The sequence below is a fragment of the Contarinia nasturtii genome, unplaced genomic scaffold, assembly GCF_009176525.2.
Source record: "Contarinia nasturtii isolate CC-2019 unplaced genomic scaffold, AAFC_CNas_1.1 Cnas_scaffold_2678, whole genome shotgun sequence".
Taxonomy (NCBI): domain Eukaryota; kingdom Metazoa; phylum Arthropoda; class Insecta; order Diptera; family Cecidomyiidae; genus Contarinia; species Contarinia nasturtii.
The window spans coordinates 1522394-1537458 of NW_022199997.1; the positions used below are offsets into that span (position 1 = coordinate 1522394).

The 15065-nt window shown below is 33.0% G+C and overlaps 5 protein-coding genes across 8 annotated transcripts; 1 reads left to right on the plus strand and 4 right to left on the minus strand.

The window, feature by feature from the left end:
* Positions 1–86: 86 nt before the first annotated feature.
* Positions 87–1725, minus strand: LOC116348731 (probable 39S ribosomal protein L45, mitochondrial). The gene is made up of 3 exons (XM_031779813.1): positions 1553–1725; positions 1104–1349; positions 87–895 (listed from the first exon to the last, which is right to left on the minus strand). Exons 1-3 carry the CDS (start codon positions 1595–1597, stop codon positions 155–157), a joined length of 1032 nt encoding a protein of 343 aa, XP_031635673.1. The 5' UTR covers positions 1598–1725; the 3' UTR covers positions 87–154.
* Positions 1726–1962: 237 nt separating this feature from the next.
* Positions 1963–8344, plus strand: LOC116348730 (protein krasavietz). Of its 4 annotated transcripts, none has more exons than XM_031779809.1 (8): positions 1963–2096; positions 2965–3073; positions 4679–4750; positions 4901–5317; positions 5791–5956; positions 6283–6418; positions 6704–7031; positions 7558–8344. In XM_031779809.1, the coding sequence occupies exons 3-8, from the start codon at positions 4690–4692 to the stop codon at positions 7704–7706; spliced, it is 1257 nt and encodes a 418-aa protein (XP_031635669.1). In that variant the 5' UTR covers positions 1963–2096; positions 2965–3073; positions 4679–4689; the 3' UTR covers positions 7707–8344. The 4 variants fall into 4 exon arrangements, with proteins under 4 accessions (XP_031635669.1, XP_031635672.1, XP_031635670.1 ...); XM_031779810.1 differs by lacking the exon at positions 1963–2096 and adding an exon at positions 2861–2878; XM_031779812.1 differs by lacking the exon at positions 2965–3073 and having other exon boundaries at positions 1972–2096.
* Positions 8345–8489: 145 nt separating this feature from the next.
* Positions 8490–9380, minus strand: LOC116348732 (nucleolar protein 16). The gene is made up of 3 exons (XM_031779814.1): positions 9168–9380; positions 8829–9083; positions 8490–8769 (listed from the first exon to the last, which is right to left on the minus strand). The coding sequence occupies exons 1-3, from the start codon at positions 9266–9268 to the stop codon at positions 8535–8537; spliced, it is 591 nt and encodes a 196-aa protein (XP_031635674.1). The 5' UTR covers positions 9269–9380; the 3' UTR covers positions 8490–8534.
* Positions 9381–10374: 994 nt separating this feature from the next.
* LOC116348765 lies at positions 10375–12926 on the minus strand. Its single transcript, XM_031779875.1, has 3 exons — positions 12812–12926; positions 11617–12468; positions 10375–11500 (listed from the first exon to the last, which is right to left on the minus strand). Exons 2-3 carry the CDS (start codon positions 12407–12409, stop codon positions 10974–10976), a joined length of 1320 nt encoding a protein of 439 aa, XP_031635735.1. The 5' UTR covers positions 12410–12468; positions 12812–12926; the 3' UTR covers positions 10375–10973.
* A 330-nt stretch (positions 12927–13256) lies between these two features.
* Positions 13257–14927, minus strand: LOC116348773. Its single transcript, XM_031779885.1, has 2 exons — positions 14753–14927; positions 13257–14688 (listed from the first exon to the last, which is right to left on the minus strand). Exon 2 carries the CDS (start codon positions 14669–14671, stop codon positions 13310–13312), a length of 1362 nt encoding a protein of 453 aa, XP_031635745.1. The 5' UTR covers positions 14672–14688; positions 14753–14927; the 3' UTR covers positions 13257–13309.
* Positions 14928–15065: the final 138 nt, after the last annotated feature.

A 15065-nucleotide genomic window follows, 5' to 3' on the forward strand; every position in this document is an offset into this window, starting at 1 on the left:
TTATTAAAATTGTAAATCAAAAATAAAACTTAAATTATAAAATTTTAACTCCGTCTTACTTTTCTCGCAACACAAACACACTGCGATTGTTTTTTCTCTGTCAATATATAGATACTTTTATTTGTTTAAAATATTTTTTATACAACGAATTAACCTATGCAATTGCAACAGGAGGTGGTTTCGTTTGGCTACTTTGATCTTCTATTTGAACCGCTTCGATGGCTTGTTCTTGATCGTCATTATTATTAATCGTTTCTTTGAGCATTTCATCCTCTTCTTCTCGTTCGATATAGCGGTAAGTGGATGGTGATGGTTCTTTTGGTTCGGCCCAAGGTGGTACGATTTTATCGTGCATTCGCCATTCGCCGTATAAATTCGATATGTTCTTTTCAAATACAACATACTCAAGCACATCCTTTGCAAGAATCTCGCTGCCATGCATTAACCGACCGAATCGATCATAAATTGCTAACGATTGTTGTGTGTGCATGCGAACGGTGATTTGAGCGAAAATGTTCTCCTTTGAAATGAGATTCGTTTGACGTGCGTGCACAACTCGTGGCGGTTCAATCGATCCCAAGAATTTCCATCGAATTGTAACGTTTTTTGTGTTAAATTTAATTTCAGGATACAATCGTTCTGTGATACTTTCACGTAGTGCACTTTCATCTTTACTGATAAGCGCCTCATGGGCACGAACATAGATATCCTGAGCAGTTTGTGCAAAATCTTTGGGCGAAAAATCCTCTTCGAAACCGCGAATCTTACGAACGGCCATCATTGATTTGGATTTTTTTTCCAAAAAATCGTAAGTTTGTTTAGCACCACCCGCTGTGAATTTCGATAGTTTACCGTCACCTTCTGGCGGAATATATGGTTCGAATATACCACTTGTCTGTTGAATGCAAGAAACAAATGAAGTCGTAATCAAATTTGATAAAAAATTGTGTTATCAGAACTATTGCACCGGCTCTAGTGGGTTCTCGCACTTTTTTCAAGTATTGCAGCCAAATACAAAAAAGAGCCGCACTTTGAAGAAAAGTGCTTGAACCTCTGCGATGCCCAAAAAGCTGTTGTTATTTACACAGAAAAGCTTAACTTACACAGGCTAAAACAATTGGTCGCTCTTGCCAAGGCCTGGCTGGCTTTGCTCCTCTTTCTTTCATTCGTCGATTTCTTTCTTCTTTGCTGATTTCATTTTCTTTCTCATGGAAATTTGGTAAATCTACTTTGATGAATTTCTTTGCTCGCAACCACTTAAATTTTGGATTCCAATGCTTTGAATGATTACGGCTTGGTTGCTGATTATATGGTATATTGAGACATTGAGACAGGACACCACTCTGAGCCTTTAATTTTTAAAAAATAACCATTGAACAACTATTATCAGAATTGGAAAACATTCACGGAAATTTGCACTAAAATTTAAAAAAAACATAACCTAAAAGCCAACACAATACGTTCATATTTGTAAAAATGTTAAAGAAATCAATCATAGTATATATCATATGAGATCTTTTTAAATAGAAAATTGTAAATTTTATTTACGAACCCTGAGTCCTGTTGAAAATTTAGTGAATAATGTAATTGCAGCCATCTCTTATTATTGTGATATCTTTGGACTGATTCAGGCAGATGATTTCAATTGACATTTGAATCAAGTGATAGTTTTGACGTTATGCACAGAACCGGAACACATTTTTGATACATATAAGTAATGATATCTCATTTAATTTGAAATTTTCATCAAAATTCGCTCAATTTTTTCTCAATTTGTCTTTGCGAATGAAATAATTGTAATTTCGAATTGTATTGAAACAATTTTAATTGCGGAATTTTTAGTATTGTCATATTGGAATGAATGAATCGGTTCATGAAAAAACATCGGAAACGTCAAACCGCATTCCGTTTGCGCAAACACACTTTATCGGTTCATTTTGTCATCCACAATGGAGGCTGGTTCATTCTCGTTATCATTTGCATATTCATTGCAAGCATAGCACGACGTGTGTGTGTAAAATCCAAGTTAAAAAGTCCAGACGACATTGTCTTTCACATATTTTTGTGGAGCCGAACCAATTTTTGATTATTTTTCTGTAAGTTAATCCATTAAAATTAAATAAAAAATAGAAATTTTGTTTTTTCCAAAATTGCCGTTCAATTTAAGTGAAGTTTCTTAAATGAAATTCGTATATTCGTTGTCTCTTTTTGTTGTTACAATGTATTTTCCATTTCATTAAATTTTCTCTATTAAAATGTTTTGTTCAATAATCCAATAATTCGGTTGCTTAAAACTCCGAAATTAAATTGATATGAAAATTCCTCGTCTTTTATGGTAAGAATTTGCCATTAAAAAAAAAAAATCTCATCAAATGATGAAATAGAGGATATACCAATGAATAGACGTCCATCTTTCTTTTTATTTTTGTTAGGCTTCCATAATTCATTTTTTGTGTGTGCCTAGCATTCGGGTCGCCATTGGCTGAATATTTTTTTTTTGCCACCACGACATGTTTCTGATTAATTTTTTAAATGATTTTTAATATTTTATACAATAAAACCCCTCTTTTCGAATGAAAATTGTACAAAGACAAATATTTTTGTCATAAACACATACACGCGTTCAATATGACGCATACACTAACACAGCAATAAAGGTGTTACCTTGTATTCTAGTTCCACATTGAAATTCAATCCACAAATAGGTTTCGTTGCCTATTCGATATATCGATTGTGGATTCTTCTTTTTCATTCTCTCAAATACGAACACCTACGACATTGACATAGAGACAAAGCGAATAGGAAAAGAATCGTAGAACGAACGATTTCGATCAAATATCAAGTTTTGCCGTATTTTAATTGTAGTCGATTGAATTTTGTTGGTGTTCAATTTCATTTCATTCATATTATTTCGATTTCTTTTATTCATTTGTGTTAATTTATTATTATATTTTCAACGAATAGTGCGTGACTTTTTCGCCAACCAATAACCAGAGTGTGCGTGCAAATTAACAAACCGTATATCGAAGTTTTTATTTACGTTTTTGTTTTTATTTGGGACAAAAGTTTAAAAGTAAGAGACAATTATTTTGTTTTATTTTTTTCTTTTGCATTCTTTTCTTTCTTTTCAATTTTCTTTCTGTTGTTTATTTTTATTTATATTTTGAAATGTATTCGAATATCGTTAATCAAACATGCATAGTTCGTTTAGATAATGGAATAGGTCAATTGATTGTTTTCGTTTTGTTTTATAAAATATAAGCAACCAGTTTGCCTTTACAACTTTTCCGCATACCGTGTGTGTTGTGTGTACAATATAAAGTAAATTAACTTTTGTTTCAATTGCATTCAATAAAAACGTGTCAAATTAACAGTGAATTTCCTCGTGAACACTTATTCGTGTTGTGATCAAATCGAATGGGGTCGACTCAAGTAAACTTTCAATTAATCTTCAATGTTTCGTAATACATTTTGATGGTCATTTTTTTCATAATTATGGCATCAATTCGAATCAAAAATTGTTTGCATTTTATTTGCTTCTTTCAAATGCGGAGACAAATAAGCCTTTTCATTCCACAAAAGAATAAGGTTATGTTCATTTAAATGACACGCATATTCGATGTCTGCCAAACGAGACAAAACGTGACAAAGTTCAAAGTGAAAAGTAGCATTGCCTTGAAATGATTTTTTTTCTAGTACTTTCTTGAATGCTTTCAATGTATTGCTCTTTGTTCACACCGTAACGATTCGCAACATTTGTTAATGGGCTATCTTCATTCTGCCAATTTCTTTTCTAATTGTCATGCATACGTGTATGTGTGAGCGTTACGTTTGCCACAGTATTGGATTGTTATACCTGAATTCATACACGATTTTCATGACAAAAAAAGAGTAGAACTGTTGTGTCGACAATCTGATGACGCATAATGCGTTCAACTTGTTGCCAATGTGTTTGTTTGCACGTATTCATTGGAACGGCGACTTTTTTCCGAGTATTGTGTCATTAGCAATCGAACCGGTTCGCATTTTCACACCGATTCGAAATGCGGTGCGGCGACACTCAGCGCTACAAAAGCAGTCGACCGATCGCAACACATTCATTTCCAAATATTTTTTGATGAGCTGTCGTGTGCTCATTTCTTTCCATTTTTTTCCACATTCTTTCATTCGTCTTCTGACTCAAAAGTAACTGTACAACGCGATATAGTATTAAGTGAAACACATTTATTCCACATTTTTCGTTAGTTTTAACTATTTGTGATTTTTTTTTTAATTTTTTAATATTTAAATAGGCGGGATATTAAATCCCACAGGTAATTTAACTGATTTTTTTTTTGTTCACGAACCCGGTCTTTGAAGCGCCACCAAAATTCCGGAAGCCGTTCTATATGTGAAACTGTATAAATTTTTTTTGGTACTTAAAACTGATTCACGTTCGTTTTTAGGTTAGAAAATCGTAAAATCGGAAAATTCTTCATTTTTAATGTGTTTTTCGTAACATTTTTTCCTCGCCTTTTTTCGAATATTGTGATATTTTTTGCTATCTTTTCGTTCTTGTGTGTTTGAAAATAAATTTCACGCGTTCAACAGAAAGTTTTTGTAGATTGAAAATAAAATAAAACATAGAAATATTACATTGAATTTATGTGAACATTTTCGCAATTTTTTTTTGTTTCAGCAATTTATTGTATGAGTCAGAAAATCGAAAGACCAGTACTATCAGGTCAACGCATCAAGACCAGAAAAAGAGGTTAGTTTTTGTTTATTTGTCTATTTCTTATCAACAGGTTTACATTTATTGTCTGAATTACTCCATTAGATCCGAACTTTTGTTTTCGCTTTATTTTCATTTAATTGATTGGATGTGTTTTTTGTTTTTGTTTTTCTTGCATTTGTTCAGATGAAAAAGAGAAATACGACCCCACGGGATTCCGTGATGCGGTCATTGCTGGTCTTGAAAAGAATGGCAGTGATTTAGAATCTATTTCGAAGTATTTGGACGGTGCTGGTAATAAACTGGATTACCGCCGCTACGGCGAGGTGTTGTTTGATATCTTGATTGCTGGTGGTCTCTTGGTTCCTGGTGGCTCGATTTCGCAAGATGGCGAGAAACCAAGTACTGAATATTGTATCTTCCGCGCATCTGAAGATATGGAATCCATGCGCCAACAGGAGCAGGTATTCTACAAGCTCATGCGTCGATATAAATATCTGGAGAAGATGTTTGAGGAGGAAATGAAGAAAGTGTTGATCTTCATCAAGGGTTTTACTCCAAGTGAACGTACCAAATTGGCGCGCATGACTGCCCTTTGGATTGGTTAGTACATTTACAAATTCATTTTTAATTTATAAGTTGCTATTTACTTTAAGAATCCAGATTTTGCCTAATGATTCCATTGTGTGTTCATCAGGAATTGTTACTTCCTATTTCTGGATAAATCAAAGACCATGAAAACAATACTGACGATATTTTATACTTTCGATTTGAATATTGTTACTGTGTTCTCAACAAAACCAACAAAAAACTTAAGCTTTTATTGGTCAAACACTATCGTTTTGTACGATATATATGCCTCCAGTTTTTGCCTAATAATTCTGGTATTAATTAGGAATTATTACTTCCCATGAACTGGACAGAGAAATTAGACATTCAACAGGCCATAACAACCAAAGTGGTATTATGGCTAGAAAATAATCTAACACATATCATAGACTTTCACATACAAATATGACAACAACAAAAAATTGAATTATGCATTTACTTTTTCCATTTTTTCTACATTTTTGCAGCCAATGGTTCAGTTCCGCCAACCGTTTTGTTGTCCTTGATCAATGAGCATCTCATTAAAGATGAAATTGCTATTGACTTTTTCCTTGAAGTTTGCTTGACAATTAAGCAAGAGAAAGGAATGTCTTCATTGGTCCAGATCCTTAAGAAGGGCAACATTGAAAGCAGGTAAGACTATCACTACTCCCATTGATTATATGCATGCACTTCATTAGAACTGATTCCATGGATTTTTCTACCAAAAATCGGTGTCGAAAATGTGCTATAGCATAAACCATGAATTTCTATTACTTGTCCGATTAATTGAGAATGTAAGACGGTTACAGTCAAATGTACAGTTCTGCCAAATGCATTCAACTTCAATAATTGGTTTTTCAAGATATTCAACACGTTTTCTTCCCTCAACAATTGTTCTTCTTTCAATTGTTTTCTTTTTTTTTTAATTATTTATTGATCTATTTTCTAATTTTTATTTTTTGTGTGGAATTTTATAGACTTATGGATTTTTTCCCGACGAAAAAGCAAACAGAAGAATACTTAAAATCAGTTTTCATTGATAAAGGCTTGGCGGAAGTAGTGAAATTGCACAAGGCTCAAGCAAGCCACGAAGCAAAGCGGGAATTGACACAAGTACGTATTTTTTCAACAAACTATCAAACATTCAGTTGTTGCACTTTAGGAAAGAGTTTTATTTGGTGCATGTGCCAAAGAGATTCTTTTAAAATTTTCGAGAAAAAAATTTGGGTGCAAGAATAAATTAAATCTTTTGCTTACATTTGTTTCCGATCAATGGATCCCGATGTCAATGAAGAATTTGACAAAATCACTTATCCATTTCAAGTGATTGAAAAATCAATGATTGAGTTTTTTTTTAATTCTATATTTTTTTTGTTTATTTTTTCTTCAATCAAAAAGGTTCTCAACGATGACATCCGAGATAATAAAACGCACAAGGAGATCATTTCTGACATTCGTGAGTTGGCTCAAAAATCCAACATTGCCGATCACGAAGTGGTCAGTTTGATTTGGACGACGGTTATGTCATTGGGCGAATGGAACAAAAAGGAAGAATTGGTCACCGATCAAGCATTGAAGCATCTCAAACAGTACACTCAACTTTTAACGGCATTTGCATCTACCGAAAAGGCTGAGCTCTCACTCATTTTAAAGGTGCAAGAATTCTGCTATGAAAACATGAATTTCATGAAAGCGTTCCAAAAAATCATCATTTTATTCTACCAAGGTAAGATTCAATTGAATTGCATGCATCCCGCATTCACAGCAATATAGTAAAATAGTTTAAAGGACTTTCTCCTTGAATTATCAACATTATTGCTAGATAAATTTAACATTCTCGATCTAGAGGCATTCCGCGCATTTTTCGATCGGTCGTCTCTTATAAACCATTATGTTACATTTAAAAAAAAAATGTTTTGAATTTCTTCAGTTTTATTCAAGGAACAGAGTCGATATGGTTTTTTGTTTGGTCCACTTTGAATTTATTGATGTGGATCAACATATATCGCAATAAAATTATAAAATAGTTTAAAGGACTTTCTCCTTGAATTATCAACATTGTTGCTAGATAAATTTAACACTCTCGATCTAGAGGCATTCCGCGCATTTTTCGATCGGTCGTCTCTTATAAACCATTGTGCTACATTTACAACGAAAATACCATATCTTTTCTGAAATTGAATACACAAAACACATAAATTCGACATCTGATTTCGTTTATTATAATTTTAATTTATTTTTATTTGTTGCAGCTGGAATTGTTTCGGAAGAGGCCGTTTTAAAATGGTACAAGGATGGACACTCACAAAAGGGAAAAATGCACTTCTTGGAACAAATGAAGAAATTCATTGAATGGCTTCAAAATGCAGAAGAAGAATCAGAATCTGAGGAGGAAGACTAAAGAGATTTTAGCCTCCCTAAACCACCCAAGCAAAATCGAACGCAAACAAAATATAAATCATCAGAATTCAAAAAAAAAAAACAACAACCATTTAATCCATACCAGCAAAACTTAATTCTAAAACTAATAAATGAACAAGATAAAAAAAAAACTCAAAAAGAGAACAAAAACAAAAATAAACCAATCGAATTTTCAATTGCAAGCAAAGTGCATAAACTTCCAATAAAAGAACGAATTATCAATAGGTCACAAAAGTCGAATCGCCAAATATTTTTCATTTGGCGAAACAATTTATTATAAACGCAAAACGTTTTCAAACGGTAGCATTGTAATGGTCATACGTGAAAACGTCGTGTACGTACATTCATAATGAAATAGACTAACGAACCGAATATCTAATTATCTATACAGTTTGATGTCAGAATATATACTTTTCTTTGTTCACATAATAATTTAATCCTCCAATCTACCTTGTTTAAATAGACCGTTTTGATCGTTTCATTTTGTATTTACATTTGCATCAACTCATATTGTACGTATTGTGAATATTATTTAAATGGTATATTAACTACTGATTTTGGATGCATATTGGACAAAGCATGCAATAAATATCAAATCAACAACAGAACAAAAAACCACACAACCCGCCTTTCCTTTAATTTCATTCATTTTTCAGGTTGTCAAAGCTTTCCCTGGGAAGTTTCCCATGCAATCAGAATACTGTTGCTATGTATAAGAAGAGCTAGAGGGTTAAAAGTCAAAGAAATTGAACACTCATGCGACTTCAGTTTAAATTTATTTTATTTTATTCTAATTAAATGGAAACACTTATATTTCACTGTCCGACTCATATTCAATCCAATCGAATGAGTTTTCATCCAGATTTCTGCTTTGAAGATAGTTCTCAAATTGCTCGGGAATCGACATCAATTTTCGGCATTTCGCTCTGAACTGTTTCCATGTCCACTGATCATAATTCTTCTGGTCAAGTACCATGGCTTTATAGTTCAATTTGTGCTTGTCCATCATGTAAGTGATATGAGCAACGACACCTTTTGGTAATCTGAAATGTGTAATTGAAATTTAAATCTTATATCTGGATTATTATTAAATGATTAATACCTGAAATTCGATTCTCGAAGAGCATTAGCATCGGCTTCCATTTGTTCCATAACAAATCCTTTTGACCGATTCACTGGCTTTGGCTCGACGGTGTTTTCTTCTTCGACAAATCCATGCATTTTCTTGATTACTTGCACACGTTCCGCATGTGCATTTGGAATTTTAATGATTTTATTCGGGTCCCAGCCCAAGCCGATATCTTTCAAATTGGCTGTTATCGTTTTTCGGTCCTCCCAAACATTTTTGATTTCCTTACTGTTTCAAAATTGGAAAAGAAAATTCATAAGTAACACGACGACAAAATCCACTGAAATCATTTAAATGCACACAAATATTTACCATTTGATTTGTCCGGTGCTCAGTTTCTGTTTGTTTAATCGTTTACGATTCACATTGTAACGAAACTTTTTCGCTTTTCGCAATTTACGTAGTTTTGGCATCTTTCTGGATTTTCGATATTATTTTGAATAGAATTTGAAACTAAATCGTTGTACGCACAATCGAAATGTATGGATTTCCGAAAACAACGTGCTATAGTAAACAGCAACATTACCACGCTGAAATGTCATATGCATGCGTACCTAAGACTGTCATCTAAGTATAGTACTTGATCGTACTTTATGTGAACTTGAGAAACTTAAAAAATTAAGTCAGTTACTATTACGAAGAGGGTTTTTTGAATGGAAAATTGATTGAAATGTTAAATGGTTTTATATTTTTGAGATTTTAAGTAATAGTCTACAATATTTACATTTTGTTCGGTTTTAACTTGCACATCTGTGCATTCAATTGCAATGCTGCCATTCAATAACAATATATATGGTTTTCATTTTTGCGATGGAATTACTATCCAATATCAAATCTTGATATTAACCGTACGAAGTGCCAACATTCCGCAAAATTCATTAGAAATCAAATCATTTGTTTTTAAATCGATGTTGAATTTCAAGCTTATACGTAATAGTTCGACGGTGAATAAAATGAGAATATATTTTTAATATTCCGTAACAATTGGTCGACATTTTTTTGAAAACATTGGATTCATCTACTATCCTCTGCAACGCCGCTGAGCGGGAAAAATCATATTTTAGTATCATCTTTCAATTTCGAAATTTCGTTTTATCGATCCAGGCGAGGGAAGAAATTAATTTGGGCAAAAGGAATGTAGGAATTTTATTTTCAATACAAACTACGGCGCAATGAAAATTGTTTACAAAACGATATGGTGTATGTAACATGGAAGTGTTTATTGTGCCATTACAATACGAAAACCGAATTTGCTGACGCAGCAAAATATAAACTTATGAATGATTTGTAGCCTGTTTAATGGTAATGTATTATTTATATTAACACTTGATTCGCATCGAAACTGAAAATATTTTAATTGAACAAACAAAATGGAATAAAAACACAGACGCTTCTGATATGGAACCATTATTTTATTTATTGAATTATCATTAACAATGATTGTATATTATTATTAAATTTAAATATAGGAATTCAAAATATTCATTTTATTGATTATAAATCTACATCAAGAAACATTAAAATTGATAGCAACATTCATTTTACTTTTTACAACACTTCTCTCAGTACGTTTATTTCAGTTGAAAGAATTGTGGTTAGATTAGTGGCATCATTTCACCGGCATTATTTTTCAGTTGAAATTTATTTCCGACTTTTCTAATGTTATTTAATCTGTGTTCCAAGGTATTACCAATGGCTGTGACGTTTGCAACATTTCCCCACACGCGCAATTCGGTACAATGAAAGGATACTTGTCATAATTTTCATTTTCTAATTTCAACAGAAATTTCTCGGCATTTTGCAAGAGCTGTTTTTTAAACTGTTCTCTGTTGATCCCTAAACGTGGTTAGTTTTAATCCAAAGCTTGTTGGAAATATTTAATTGAAAATATGTGTTTATTTATGTCTCAAGTTTAACTAAAGTTACGTTGATCGGTTAATGTTGTTTAAGAATATGTGTGTTTAAAATATCTTTTGTATGTAGCTTGCCATACGAATCAATTACATTATTTTGATTATTGTACGATCACACACTTCTATGCCATAATTTTATCTTAAAAAACGTCATTTTCTTAATAACTAAATATGTCTACGATGACAGTTTGAGATTTACTGAGTTTCAATAAAAAATTGAATGTTCCCATTCGACGGCGTCAGCTCGTTTCAATTCAATCTTGCTGAAATCAGTTTGAAAGAGTGCATATTTCGTGGTAACGAAGACAAAGTCATCAACGTATAGAGTAATTTTGCATGCGCCGGCCAATTGTTTCCGTTCATTGTTCAAGGCTGGCAAATCGATGACGAGTCGTTCAAAGTACGTGCCTTCAACTAATTGCTCGACTTTGATTTCTTTGACTTTTGGTGCGTGGCGAATGAGTTGGGTGAGCTGGTCTGAATCGACGAGACGCAAATAAACACGTTCCACGTTTACCAAATCCTTGGCAACCGTTTCAAAACTAAATGCTTCATCCGGATCTTCATCCATCATGATGCAAAATTCTTTGAGTTCTGGCAAATGTGGTAGACTGGGACTTGTCATTACAACGGCGAGATAAAGTTTTTCCAAACCGCTAACTGAGGCGATTTGATTTATTTCATCAGTATTGTATATAAATCTGGCATAGAAATGCAAACGCTTGTATACACCTATAGTGAAGAATCACAGAAGAAAAGAATTGAAATAATCGAAATAATGGAAACATATAATGAAAATGAAATTGCAAAAGAAAATAAATTCATATAGCTTAAGACAACATAGATACCTTCATCATACAAACGGTTCAGCAAATCGAGACAATCTACCATTTCCGTCAAAAGACAATTCACAGCAATGTCCAATTGATCCAATTTGACTTTTGAACCCAACAAAGACTGCAACATCAATTTAAGCGGCAGAGTGGAAAACGTTGAAAAACGTCGAACATTCGGATTAAGTTCGAGGAATATTTTCAATTCAGGCATTGACATTTCATCACTATGATCCATGTCGACCATTTCAAGGTGTTCAAGGGTTGGATACGTTTGAAGTAACCATTCGTTTTCGTTGCCGACCATTCTTCCACGAATGTATGGACAGCTGAGGTACTTCAAACTGGTGCAACATTGGAGAAGCGTTTTGCGGGATTCAAGTTCAAGAGTACCTGAAACTATCAACTTTTCGACATTGCCCAGGATGTCTTCGATTTTGCCAATGCTTCCAATGTCCACTGCACTCGAGCAAACAGTGATTTGCTTGATCAATTTGGCACAACTGGAGGGAAGCTTACAATCTTTATGAAGAATTTCCTTTCCATATCCGACTTTGATTGCTGGAAGCTTCCCCTTTATGTAATTGTCAATCACTTTCTGGAGACACTTGCAAGTTTGACGAAGAGAAAGGATGTCGGTCGTTGAGAGATATTCAAGTATTTCTTCAAAACCGTCAATGTAAATCTTGAGCATGGGTGATTCGTCATCAGCAACAGCAACAGCAACTGGATTTTGTGCATCGGCTTCAATTACATTCTTAATTTCAGTTGCAACTTTTCTTTCAACATCACCGGATTCGTCGCTCATTTTGATGGTTTTTTGAACTTGATTTGCTTTCAATTTACTTTTGGTTGAATTGGTTGATTCTGAAAAAACAACAACAACATTTTTTCAGAAATGAAAACATTTTAAAAAGTAAAATAATCTTATATCGAAAAACGCAAACAGTTCCAAATTCTGCTCCTTTGTTTCGTTATTTTTTTTACATAAACATTTTGCATTTGTTTATTTGATTTTGTTTGTATTGCTTCTCGGATCTTAACTGGACTGATTTTTTCATTGTGAACGATTGATACAACTACTTAAATAGTTTGGAATGGAAAACTACAAGAATTATGATGCCGATTTCAATTTTGATAGGAAAGTCGAACAAAATAATATAAATACGTTCTATAAGCTCAATCAAAAGTAGGTAGATTGTATTTTTACCTTTTACGGAAGAATTGATCTGATTGTGAATGCAAATTTTCTCTTCAATACATTTTATACAATAAATATAAATTTGTGGACGCACGAACTATCTGACAACAACAGGTGAATGATCAACGTTTGACAAGTTATGACTTGACGTTCAGTGCAGAAGTGACATTTAATTCCAAAAATTGACATTTCGAAATGTTGGTCTCATTGTTCCAGGGTTTTCTATTTATAGATTATGTTAAAACCAATTTTATTTTTGATTTCAAATGCATCAAATTTATTCAAGTATTTTGTCATATAATTGTTCTAAGGTCTTGTTGTTTTTCTAAAGGTTTCAAGAAAAATGTTGAACAAGTGGAACTAGCTGTTCCTTGAAAGCAACTGTTAATTGATATGACCTTTTCAAAGGGATGCTTGTACTGAAAAAAAAAAATCCGTTTTTAGTTTTTGTACTATCATTTATTTTATTTTTTCATTAGAGTTATATCAAACGAAATTACGATCATTTTAAACCAAACTTTTCTCAAATATAATCATTTTTGCAAAGGTTAAGAACTCAGTTGTTTTCCAAGGTGGTGTTATGCTTGTGCGCAGCGTTTCCATTTCTTCTAGACTGTTACAGTTCATACTGAATTTGGCTAAATATTGATTAGCTTTCAGAAAATTTAAAGTTTCAGCTACAGTCATATCATTTGATTCCACATTTAATAGAATCTCAACACGATTTTGTCTCAAGGCAGAATATCTTGCCAATTCTTTTCCAATGGAAGGTAAAAGACCATCGACAATATTTACATTTAGGGTTATCTTTTCAATTGTCGGATTTGCATTTGCAAATTGAACTAAACTGTTCACATGTCCGGCCCAACACGCAATGTATACTTCTTTGAGACGATCAAACGAAAATACAGCGCCAGGTTTGGGTTCCACAAAATCGACATCATCATCATTATTCCAAAAAAAAGAAAGATCTTCGACGCATTTATAACGAATTGGCGTTCCTTTGAAATGCTCAAAATGCCACGTTGAATAATATATGGTGAGCGCTCGAAGATTCGGCAGTTCCCTGGCAATAAACTCATACGTTTCTGCTTCAAAATGTTCATATAGATCTATTTTCTGAAGATTTGGATTTGAAACGATGGCTGATCGAATACTTCTGGTCGTTAAACGGTCTCCGTCGCTAATATCCATTCGCAGGTGCTCCATATTTGGGAAATTGTTTATTTTGAATACTGATGGCTCAATTTTTACACTTTGAAATTGCATTACCCGTACATTTGGAAAAACTTGTCTTATTCGTTCTGTTAATTTCGTATTAAATCTTGCACCTCCAAAACAAATATTTTCAACGTTTTTAAATGTGCCTTTCAAATTGCACAGAACGTTGTCAGGATAATTAATTGCTACAAATGAGGTAAGTGATTCTAAACAATATTTTTGAATGTATTGTTCTATTTCGTTAAAATCTGTATCTATTTTAAGTCCCCTTCCCCATACTTCTACCATAGAAATGTGGTGCCCAAAAATCCTTATCAGTTTGGTTGTAAGTTCTGTACTTTTTATAATGATTTTTTGATGTTCGGCAAACGAATTCGTAAATTCAACTAATCTATCGAGCGGTGGTGCGTTAAGCATGAATTTATTGTTTCTGTATTTAGCATAGAACGCCATATCGGTTACGAATTTAAGCTTCTGATTTGTTTCGGCCGCACTTATCAAATCCTCTACATTCAATTTTTGTAATATTTGCCCGATACAATCACAGTTCATGTCAGTTAGTTTCGTTGATTTTCGATGATTTAAATCGAAATATTGAATGTTTGTTTGACGTACGGTAAATGCGTCTCGTTTTCGATTATCGGCCATGGTGAAAATGCTTCAAACTGAAAATAATACAATTATAATTATTATGATGTACTAAAAGCTATAGGGAGAAGGCACGGTTACCTATTTCGTCTAATTTTCGTTTAATATTTTCTAATGTTCCCTAATTCTCTCTAAGTTTTTCTAGTTTTTTTTCTGGTCTTTTTCTAGTCTTTTTTCTAATAAGCGTACAAATTCAGTGACGTTACAAAATGTGCATTTCTGTTTTGCATTGACAGTGAAGTTGGCTTCACAGCAAACGTCGTCAGTTATTTGGTTAACTCAGTTCGCTTCAAATTTTTATTGAAAAATATAACAAAAAGTGTTTTTTTTTAATATTATTTTTTCGTTAAAATCTTAGAAAATAATAAATTATAATATTAATTTCAAAACATAC

What these genes read in the sequence shown, in the direction of transcription:
- LOC116348765 (XM_031779875.1), bottom strand. Translation starts at nt 12,409, where the DNA reads ATGAGCGACGAATCCGGTGATGTTGAAAGAAAAGTTGCAACTGAAATT. An exon ending in GAACCGTTTGTATGATGAAG is followed by an intron (nt 11,501 to 11,616) that starts GTATCTATGTTG and finishes TCTTCACTATAG; the next exon opens with GTGTATACAAGCGTTTGCAT.
- LOC116348731 (XM_031779813.1), bottom strand. Translation starts at nt 1,597, where the DNA reads ATGGCTGCAATTACATTATTCACTAAATTTTCAACAGGACTCAGG. An exon ending in AATTTTCAACAGGACTCAGG is followed by an intron (nt 1,350 to 1,552) that starts GTTCGTAAATAA and finishes TAAAAATTAAAG; the next exon opens with GCTCAGAGTGGTGTCCTGTC. An exon ending in GACCAATTGTTTTAGCCTGT is followed by an intron (nt 896 to 1,103) that starts GTAAGTTAAGCT and finishes TGCATTCAACAG; the next exon opens with ACAAGTGGTATATTCGAACC.
- LOC116348773 (XM_031779885.1), bottom strand. Translation starts at nt 14,671, where the DNA reads ATGGCCGATAATCGAAAACGAGACGCATTTACCGTACGTCAAACAAAC.
- LOC116348730 (XM_031779809.1), top strand. Translation starts at nt 4,690, where the DNA reads ATGAGTCAGAAAATCGAAAGACCAGTACTATCAGGTCAACGCATCAAG. An exon ending in CATCAAGACCAGAAAAAGAG is followed by an intron (nt 4,751 to 4,900) that starts GTTAGTTTTTGT and finishes GCATTTGTTCAG; the next exon opens with ATGAAAAAGAGAAATACGAC. An exon ending in CATCATTTTATTCTACCAAG is followed by an intron (nt 7,032 to 7,557) that starts GTAAGATTCAAT and finishes TATTTGTTGCAG; the next exon opens with CTGGAATTGTTTCGGAAGAG.
- LOC116348732 (XM_031779814.1), bottom strand. Translation starts at nt 9,268, where the DNA reads ATGCCAAAACTACGTAAATTGCGAAAAGCGAAAAAGTTTCGTTACAAT. An exon ending in AGCACCGGACAAATCAAATG is followed by an intron (nt 9,084 to 9,167) that starts GTAAATATTTGT and finishes ATTTTGAAACAG; the next exon opens with TAAGGAAATCAAAAATGTTT. An exon ending in CTTCGAGAATCGAATTTCAG is followed by an intron (nt 8,770 to 8,828) that starts GTATTAATCATT and finishes TACACATTTCAG; the next exon opens with ATTACCAAAAGGTGTCGTTG.